Below are 10,942 nucleotides of genomic sequence, written 5' to 3'. Positions count from 1 at the left end.
TGCTGCCTCTCTTTGTAGTACTCTTCATTGGCTTCCATTTCACCTTAGAATTAAATTCATCTCCTGTGCTTTGCCTTCAAATCCTTCCACAGCTCCTGTCCAACCTACCTACTTGATACCTGCCCCGACTCTCTGGAATAGTCTTCCTGCTTCTACTTTGTTTCTTTAAAAGAGCCCATAAAACCCATCTTCTTCTGTCTCCCACTAAACCCTCACTACTCACCCACCATTCCATATCCCCCCCTCCTATTGTGTGATTCTTCCCCCACGTCCTAGATTGTAAGCTCTTCTGGGCAGGATCCTCTCCTCCTGTGTACAAAGCTGCCTAAATGTTGGCGCTATATCAATATCAATCCTGTTTTTTATTATTATTATTAATAATATTTTTGCTCTGTGTGAATGCAGTGTTGTTCCTTAGAATTGAAATGTTCCTTCTTGAACAGTCAATGTGTGTTGTTGTATTATCATGTATTATGTATGCTGTTAGGTGGATATGCTGAAGTGGTGCGTTGGGTTCACCTTATGGCCATGTGACCCCTTTTAAAGTGGAGAAGAAAGCTGTACTGCATGTGGCAGAGAAATATAAAAATATAGATGGCTGCATTCTATGCTCCTGCTTTAACCTGTTGTTGGATCCTCTGCTGAAAATATCCATAAGGCCTTCTGTTTTTGTTAGGATTAAGCCCCATACAAGCATAAAAAAGCCAGAAAAATGTTTTTCATCATCTTTTCTTTTACCTTTAGTGCTAGGAGTAGTAGGAATGTTTCAACACTGTAAAAGCCACGGTCCACAAAGTCTCCCATGAACAGATAATTGGTTTCTGGAACATCACCACCCACCTGTATGGAAACATAAAAGAATGTCCTGTAAACCCAACATGCGACAATGATCGAACTGTTTGGGCTAAATAAAGGCCTACTGTCCCCAACCAACTTTATTAAAAGTTCAGTAGACACACACCTTAAAGAGACCCAGTTATTACATTTTGTTGCAAGTAAAAGCACAGCATCAAAAATAACTTTTTATTGCTTACTTGTAGGATCTTTCCACCTATTAAACATTTATTTATTCACTTGCAATGATAAGTCTGAGCTGGTTAGCTAACCTGACCACTCCATCAATTAACTTCCCCAGCACAGCTGACTTTCTTGGGAATATTTATTCTGTGCTGGCCCAGCTGAAGTGAAGGGAAATACTACCGAGGTTGACATCTGAACCATCTGGGGCTGCTGACGTTACATTCAAAATGGCAGTAACCTGCAGAAGTCGTCTTTCTTTTAGATATCAATAAAAGGATGGTGAATAATGAAAATAATTTTCCTGATTGCAGATATAATTTTGAGTATTTAATCCTCTAATGATACAGTCCTTTAATATCCAGGGCAGGAGGGTCATTGAAGGTAAATATCACTACTAAGGACAACTTAATCTACATTCAGTGCAGTAGCACTGAGCCCAGACAGGTGCTATTATGTACCCCCATGGGCATCCATGGTAGTTAAAAAGTAGCAGTAGTTGGGGATGTTATTATTACACAGTAATAGACATTTACTGTTGCTGACATATTACACAGCGCTGTACAAAGTTTATAGTCATATCACTAGCTGTCCCTTAAAGGAGCTCACAATCTAATGTCACTACCATTGTCATATGTCATGAATACAGTCCTAGGTTAATTGGCTTCCCCGCAAAAAAAATCACCTAACTCCATGTTTTTGGAATGTGGGATGAAACCAGAGTACCGAGAGGAAACCCACACAAACACAGGAGAACCTGCAAACTTCATGCAGATAGAGTCCTGGACGAGTTTTGAACCTGGGACCCAGCGCTGAAAAGGCCGAAGTGCTAACCACTGAGTCAAATAATAAATAGAATACAACAAAGAGAGAAAGAGGGTTTTTTTGGCCCTGTATATTAAAAGTATATCAGAGTTCATATAATACAATGTAATCAAATGAAATTATACAATTATATGGGCTTGCTCAGGGGGTTGGGAAACCTTAGAGATTATGATAATGCATCATACAATCAGTGTATATATATATATATATATATATATATATATATATATATATATATATATATATACACTGATTGTACACTGATATGTCAAAGATTAATACATTTTATGTACTGTGCTAGCAAAGAATCATTCTGCCTCTTTGTATAAAAATAGATGCTATTGTCTAGTTTTGAAGAAAAAAAGGACCCCTCCTCACTGCATGAATGTACTGCAGATAAAAGTGTTCCTCTAAGATTGTATAATTTCAATCGATTACATTGTTTTATATAAACTCTTGTATACTTTTAATATAGATCCAAAAAAAAAAATCCTCTTCCTCTCCGTTGTATTCTTTATACACAAACCAATTTATTATAGGTTATAAGAGGAACCATGTTAACATGAGAAAACGACCACATATCACATGACCGCTTCAGTACCCACCCTGAATAGCTCTTTCAGGTCATAGAACTGTCCATGGATATCGCCACAAACCTGTTAGGAAACAAAAGGCAATTATAACTGACGCGGACATATAAACAGTTGCAGATTGAAAAGTTTTGAAGTAAAGTAACTACTACAAATCCTGTGTGTTGCTCTGGGCAGTTATAAATAGATCAGGGTAACAATAGCAATGTAATGGAACTTTTATTGATGGCCTCCCTGCCACTGAAGGTCATTATAAATCCCAAGGAAGCGTGGTTAGTGCTCTGCTTCAAACCGGTGTCTGAGTAGCCTTAGCCGGCTATGTGCATGTCAGTTCCTGCTTGGCATGGCGTGTAGTGAATCGCAGGGTCAGTAGCAAAATATTTACTGACTGGGTGCAGTATTGTGGTAGAGAAATTAGTGCAGAGATTATTATTGCTTAGCGATCACAGACAAGGTCACCACTGGCAGCAACAAAATACAGCCAAGGACAGCACATGACTAGGATGAAGACTCATTTACTATATTGGTAAACAGAAGAGCAGAAACCTGATCACGTACACAAATGTGAAAAGTGGATTTATAGGAAAATGAGATGAATGAGGATCCAGGGTTGGATACTGGAGGAAAACATTGAAACAATTGGATTCCCTCACCTTCATACTCATTATGAGGTTGAACGTTTCTTGAGACACTAAAACTTTTTTTTCTGTAGGAAGCTAAGTATTGTGAAGCACCTTCTCCATGGAACAAGGGAAAAAGAATATTTCTTACCGTGACAGGGGAGTCCACCCTTTGGACATTGCTTTCTTCTACTAGAATTTCTCTGAAAAAAAGAAAGAAAAAGACTGTCAGACTTCGGTGTCTATTCTACCTGCCAGATACAGCTTTCTCAGGCTCTCCATTCTACTATTCTACATTGATTTTCTGTCAATGTAGTATATTGACAGAAAGTCAATATACTACATAGACATTGTGAATTTGTTATGCAAGAATGAAATAAGCATAGAATGTGCAGAAAATGTATAGTACTAGTCACTAGAAAAAAGTACTTCTATCTAACACCTAATCGGGGCTGCACTTGTAGCTCTTCAGCACGGCTCCCATATTTGTATATAGTATATATTCCAAAGTATTTTTTACTAAAAAGGTGTTGCCATTAACAGAATATATTTTTTTTGCATGCCCATAGGACAAATTAGGCCCTTTTGGTGCAATAATAGCATTGACTCCATTGCAGGTCTTTAGTCTTCCAGGCCGAACGACATCAACCTGGAAGACTGAAGACATTAAAATGAGAAGGGATGGTACCACTTTCTGCTTTATGCATTTACGAGTTCAGAACGCACATCAATCCTTGAACTGTTCCAATATTCTACATGGTATATTACTAATATATCTAACGATCCACAGGTTTAACTATAGACTCCACTGGCTGATTTTGTGTCGTTTTTCTTTTTATTGACCAAAGTGTTATGAGTGTTTTCCCCTCCTCCCCTCATATTTTGTTCCCCTATTGGTTTCAGTTGCTTGAGTGTCTTTGTATTTTTGAAAATTAATAAAAACATTTTGGGAAAATGAGAAGGGGTACTGCAGCGGAGTGACACCAATCAGTATTAGAGCCCCTGATAAATATTAAAGAAAAGTATTACACTTGTTCCCGTAGACCAACAACAACCCTAGTAAAATAATAATAGTCCATCAATGGTCAGGCTCTAAATACTCACCGGGCCTTGGCACAAAGAGCTTTTACTTCGCTCTCCTTGATGAGTTCACAGCGTCTGAGCTGTTCGATTTGCCGGTCGAGGTCACTGATTTCAGTCATGGCTCCTGCTCCACAAGTCTGTCTACTGAAAAGAAAAAAAAATAATGGTCAGGTAATGCACGAAGAAAACAATGCAACATCCAAACGGTTACATAGGCAGGAAAACAAAGACATGATAAAAATTGCATCCTTGAGACAAAATCATTTCTCTCGGAGGTCTTCTTTCAAAGGCCCAGAATTTTTGATAAGCTTGGTGGGAAGAAGCTTTAGGTAGGTTGTGGTGGCCCCAGTATTGCGACCCTACTCTTCAGTAACCACCCAAAAACTGCCAGGTAGTTACTGAAAAGTACCGGGGAGAACACCGAGCCCCAGCTTCAGCATTTGTCACTGCAATATTGGTATTCAAGTCCATTATCAAGAAAACATCGGGGGATTCAGACACCATCATCCATCGGATTCCATTGAAGACAACAGGAAACCAGGATCTGACTGAATTTATAACTACACAAAATTAGCTGCATGTTACATTTTGAACAAAAGAAGCTTCCCCCATTGACAATCCCCAACAAAATAGATACCCGTATTGGAAGATTACCCCTCATCTCCAACACCAATATTAATTCTGGATTTCCCATCATTTTATTGTTCAATGACAAGGAGGGTAAATCTCCCTTGAGATCACAGAACACAATACAACCTGACGGAGTTACAAAGAATTCTATTCAACACTTTCAAATGCTGAATGGCAATACCTGGTTGTCCCCCAGCACAGAGGTGACGTGAGGACATAAGGTAACCTCTCATCACATCGGGCTAATGAAATGAACCATTTCATAAACCTTGCAATCGTCTAACACTGGAATATTGATGGGAATGAGCACGTTACATACAACCTATTCAGGAACATGCAATCCCACTGAAACTACAGTGCTCAACCCAAAAAATGTTTTGGGCTGGGTGGGAAGAAAAAAAAGGTTGGTGGAAAAATGAAATGTGACTTAACTCATTAGTAATCACCCCAAAACACACGGACGGTTGCTGAAATGTGCTAAAAAAGGGTTCGGGGAGAACACTGAAACTACACTGACATGTTGGCTGTCCAGTAGCTGGAACTTCTCCAAGTATTCTCTTAGAAACAAACAGAAATGATATATTTTACAATGCTGGTTGATTTGTGCACGGTCAGGTAAACCAGCGGTGGTCAACTTTCATGGGTGGGACCTATAAATGGATTGGTGTTGCATTATGGTCAGACGGAGCACAGCCACAAAACTAGACACCAATAAAAGACCCGTCACCACCGCACACTATAATAAGTCCATGAAGCCACATTTATAACATGCTATTACCAAGTAAATAGGTTTATTTACCTTGCAAAAAGAAAACTCTTGTGGCCAACAAAATGAACACTAGAAAAATGTCAAGTCTGTCATTACGACTGCCACGAGGCTTGTTACCAAGGCAATGCCATAGGCAATACACTTCATTCCATGCGTCATAGCGTGAGCCTGAAGCTTACTGCAAAATAAGTCTGTAAAAGGAGGAAAATCTAACACAGCGTGTGTCATGTTTACTGTGTTTTGTTAGCCCGACATTTTAAGAATTGCACATCTTCAATTATTGGCATCTAGTGGAGAGTTTGCTAGAAGTTCTACTACAATAAAAATGTGTCGGTACACGAGAGCTGGGAATCTCCGGGATCCATCACCTCATATCGGGTCAAGCGGAATGTATACATCTGAGCAGCACTTGTTGCAAATCTGCAGCTTACTAGGAAGGATTATTGCTGGAAAAGCTGTAACCATAAAAGCCGTTCCTATCTCTCTCCGATGTCCTTCGGACTTAGAACACAGCAAATTTCCATTTCCAGCTGGGTAGAGATGAGGCTGCAAGCCAAGAGGACCGGCCCAGTTAGTAAAGTCCACAGCCAAGTAACACTTTCTTCCCATTACATAACCCGGTCACATGGCTTAGAAAGCCGGCTATGTGCGAGCACCACCTACAAGAGGATTAATGGGTGAGCCTCATGTAAAGGCCGCCGATGGAAGAGCAAAGTTGACCAGAGATGAAATACTGAGGAATGTACAAAGACATGACAACCCCAAGGCTACAGCTTTATCTTAAGCAAGGAAACGAGTTTTAAAGGTCATTATAAAGACGGCATGTAAAAATAAATTCATATCAGGAAGAAGAATTATTTTTAGACGACCTAAAGCAGAACTTAAAAAAAAAGCAAACTTACCTTTTTTCCTGCAGATCCCTCGATGTCCTGAATTCTTCTTCTGAGCGCCGCCATTCTATTTTCTCTTCTGGTGTTTTTGTATTTTCTCTTCCGGTCTTCTTGTTACATTACCCGATCTCGCACTGCGCAGGTGATAGATGGGGTGATGTAGACGCTGTTGGGGAGACGATCTTACTGTGCATGTGTGAGATCAGTATCTCTTTCAACTTAGAGAAAAAATTCCCCTTCTGCGTATGCTCAAGAGCACGGCATGCGCAGAAGGAGCAGCCAGAGCCTCCCGGAATATATGACGTACGCATCTTAGAAGGCTCTGCGCTCCCATTCAGTCTTGAAAGCCATGGTGAGGGTTTTGAACTTAAAATAAATACAATTCTTACTTTACATATAAAGGGATGTCAATGTAAGTTTATTCACATGGAAATGTATGCAGCACGCAGGCGAGAACAAGCTAACATTTCTTTATATTTATCCGAGCGAAACCACGACTTTACCCACACGCTATGATGTTTTAGGTTAACAAGAAATCAGATTTTGCATCTATGGTTGAGGTTGATCCGTTTCACCTATTCAGGACAAAGCAATAGGTTTCCCTAGATGCCCCCTTCCCTAGCCGCATGCTTTTCATCAATTACAAAGGGCAGCTACGGACGTTAGCAGTAATGTGAACGCATTCTGTGTCCTGTATGGCAATAGCACCGTTCCACTTTGAGCTCAGGAACCCCAAATTGGCCAACTATTCAGGAGTAGATTGGCTTTATGGGATGTTTAGTATTCACCAGTTGCAGATTTGCTGGTAAATGTAAAAGGAAATGATACAGGAATGACTGAAAACAGAACGTCATAATACATTCCACGTGTTCCTATCAGGTCAGAGAAATGTCATGAGGAAAACAAACTGCAATCATTGTAGAGGAATATGAAGGAAGTAGAATCTGCATATTTAATGACTCACATTAAGACAATATTTGCATATACGGGCAGCACGGTGGCTCAGTGGTTAGCACTCCGGCCTTTGCAGCGCTAGGTCCCAGGCTCAAATCTCGGCCAGGACTGCATGGAGTTTGTAGGTTCTCCCTGCGTTTGTGTGGGTTTCCTCCGGGTACTCCGGTTTCCTCCCACATTCTAATACATGCGCTTAGGGTTACTAAGGTTAATTGGCTTCGTCCTAAAATTGACCTTGCATTGTATTAATAACTATGGTAGGGACATTAGATTGCAAGCTCCTCTGAGAGATAGCTAATGACAAGACTTTGGACTTCGCACAGCGCTGCGTAATATGTTATATAATATATTGTATATAATATAATAATATTGTAAAAAAAAAAGGTTCATTTCCCTTTGAATAACTATTATGATCAATGCTTTAACCAATTGTCTGGGACATTTAGCAATATATATATGGGTGGGAACAAATTTTAGGTGGGAGGCAGCCCCTGTATTGTGACCAAACTCTTTGGTAACCACCCCAAAACAGCCGGGTGGGTGCTGAAGAGTGCCGGGTGGTGCACCCAGCTAAAAGTGCCTGGGGAGAACCCTGATATATATATCTATATATCTATATATCTATATATCTATATATATTTCAGTAACCATGTAGCTGTTTTGGGTGGTTACTAAAAAGTTCAGTTACAATAAAGGGGCTGCCACCTACCTACGATTTCCTTACATCCGGCTTAAAAAAAATTCTGGGTTCAACACTGTATATACATATTATATATATATATATATATATATATATATTCCCTGCCCAATCACAGCAATGTACCTGGATTTATACCTGGAGTAAAAGGGATTTATTGATGCCATGTAAAGTGCCCGTCCCCGAGCCTTCAGACCGGGCTGTTTGGCTAACATTAAACCTGACCGAATATTGTATGTTATATCTGCATAGCAAAGGATTGCAATAAATAGGCTGCAACCTCACAAGAATTCCAGAGATGTTTCACAACTAATTAGGTCAGCAAATAAAATAATCTTCATATAATCAGGTGTATACAATCCATAAATCAATCAGAAGCACTGCATAGAACATCCATCATTATATTACAATGGGGCTGTAAGAAGTTTAACATCATTATTAAAAATTGTCTGTTTGGTACAAACACATTTTTTGTGAGCCAAAAGTACACAAAAGAGCAGCGCTGGCACCTGAGGAGAATCGCTTTTGCTTCATGTCCAGCCTGTACTGCCCGTGGGATTCATTCATTATATTCAGCTTTAGTTAATTTATAATGAAAAGGGAATATTTCTTATTGCTGTGCATATTTTACTACCTAGTAATAAGTTTTGCCTAACACTTTTTTTTGAAGAGGAGAAACGATCCAGTAAAATGAACATTATCTGTGTATCTGCATCACCTTACAGCCCAAATCTATTGCCATGGCAGCAAAACAAAAACCACTTCCCTACCACGGATATATTTGCCAATTGTCACAAGTGAACGTTTTGCCGATCTGGATACACAGAGCTTTGTATCTTCCTCTTGTGGTTTAGTTTTTGTCTTTATATGTCAGTAATGCCGATCTGTCAGGTTTATCACCCCGAAGTGTAAGGCTATGTACACACGTGCAATAATTATCGCTGTAGAGGATCTTTAACGATCCTTTCCAGCAACTAACGACTGCACGATGCATGAAAAAACGCTGTACATACAGCACCGTTCTATGGAGAGGGAAGAGAACGGTGGAGCGGCACCCTGCTGTGCTCTCCCCCTTCACTTTCATTATGATTGTTTGTTGTCCATCGTCTCTGGATACACCAGGATGGTTGTTCAGACGATGACAAGCCCTGTACACACGCAAGATTCTCGTCAGATATCAGCCCTGAGCCGATTATCTAATGAGAACAATTGCACGGGTGTACCTAGCCTCAGGCTGCATACACACGTGGAATAATTGTTGGAAAGAATCTTTCACAATCCTTTCCAATGACAAAGACTGAACGATGCATGAACAAGCTCTGTACATACGGCACCGTCCTGCCCTATGGAGAGGGGAGAGAACGATGTGTGCTCTCTGCACTTCACTTTCATTATGATCGTTCCTCGTTTGTGGATCTGCCAGGACGGATCCATGAACGACAAGCGCTGTACACACCTAGGATTCTCATCCAATATTAGCCCCGAGGTGAATATCAGACAAGAATCATCTGAGGGGTGCACATAGCCTCCCAAACAAAGGCCCAAAACATGACAAAATTAAACTGGGAGACCGAGGAACTTTGCCACACAAACAATACGGATTAGGAGAACGATGATAAAATCAGACTGGATAATAAAAAACTGCCCGGGGTACCAATGCAAGGATAAGATTACCAAGACACCTCATAAGGTTCTCAGAGTCATTTCATAAAAAGTAAAAGATAATATTCCTGCAATGAGTTCCTTGTTCAGGGATTCCTAAACAGTAAAAACATTCTATATAGAGTTCAGACTCTATATAGAATGTATAAAGTAGTTAAACCCAAACTATTCAGTTTGGGTTTAACTACTTTAAGCAAAAACTTTTTGGAAATATAATTTTATTGGACACAACGGGGAAGAGAACCTCTGAGAATGTTAGGTGTGGGGGTCCAGAATCATTGCAAATCCTTTAATGAGAGGAAAGCCTAATTCGCACCAGATAGGCGTCTAATTCTAGCATATGTACACATGTAGGAATTATTGTCCGGGATGAGAATCTGATGAGTACAGTGGTCACCTGCCATTGTTCATGAATCAGTCAAGGAAAGATCGTTACACAAGTCAAAGGTTGAGAGCACAGTGGGGTGCCGCTCGCCTGTCCTCCACACAAAATGGGTGCACACACGTGCAATGTTTCTGGTCCGATAATCGGCTCAGGGCTGATATTAGAGGGGAATCTGGCATGTGTCCAGCACCCATCGTCCAAACAACTGTCCTGGCGGGACCACGAACGACAAACAATCTTAAAAAAAGTGAAGAGGTAGACAGCACAGCAGGACGTCGCTCCTTCGCTCTCCCGTCTCCATAGAGCTGAACGGTGATGTATGTACAGCACTCGTTCATGCATCGTGCAGTCGTCAGTCGTTGGAAAGGATTCTGAAAGATCCCTTCCAACGACAATTATTGCACATGTGTATGTAGCCTAATTCTTGATAGTAATAACCCCTCAGTATAAAATGTCCTTGCAGCTAGGAGCCTACGCCAAATCCTTAGTATGAGCCAGGACACCGCGGCCATTTTCCTGCAGTTTGGAAACACGGGTTTAAGCAAAAAAAAAACTTTTACACAACAAAAGTATTGGGGGCGGCAGGACGAAGGTTAGAGATGGGTAGAATACATTGGCATCAATACTAGCATTATAATGGTATATGGATATGTGAAGGCTGAAATGTTTTCTGATAAGTAACTGTGTGAAGGAGATGTCACCTGTGACACAGTGCTGATGTAAAATACATGACCCCGATAACTGCTGACACAAAGCTCAGACTTATTTACACAATGCTGACAACACAACTACAGAACGGAGAAAAAATGGCTGCAAAGTA

The 10,942-nt window shown here is 40.4% G+C and overlaps 1 protein-coding gene across 2 annotated transcripts in view; it reads right to left on the bottom strand.

Annotated features, from left to right (window-relative positions):
- The window catches only part of PPP4C (protein phosphatase 4 catalytic subunit), a 17,570-nt gene that overhangs the window by 4,034 nt on the left and 2,594 nt on the right, over positions 1–10,942 (bottom strand). Inside the window, exons 2-5 of one of the 2 annotated variants that reach the window (XM_072417228.1) lie at positions 4,157–4,279; positions 3,204–3,255; positions 2,448–2,498; positions 739–840 (exon numbers count right to left, since the gene is read on the bottom strand). In XM_072417228.1, coding sequence (XP_072273329.1) covers positions 739–840; positions 2,448–2,498; positions 3,204–3,255; positions 4,157–4,254 — 303 coding nt within the window. In that variant the 5' untranslated portion in view covers positions 4,255–4,279. The remainder of the gene's footprint in view (positions 1–738; positions 841–2,447; positions 2,499–3,203; positions 3,256–4,156; positions 4,280–10,942) is intronic. The other variant, XM_072417227.1, reaches the window with a different exon arrangement.

The sequence above is a fragment of the Pyxicephalus adspersus genome, chromosome 7, assembly GCF_032062135.1.
Source record: "Pyxicephalus adspersus chromosome 7, UCB_Pads_2.0, whole genome shotgun sequence".
NCBI lineage: Eukaryota > Metazoa > Chordata > Amphibia > Anura > Pyxicephalidae > Pyxicephalus > Pyxicephalus adspersus.
The sequence above is the reverse complement of the archived record's forward strand: the minus strand, read 5'-3'. Positions and strand labels throughout refer to the sequence as shown.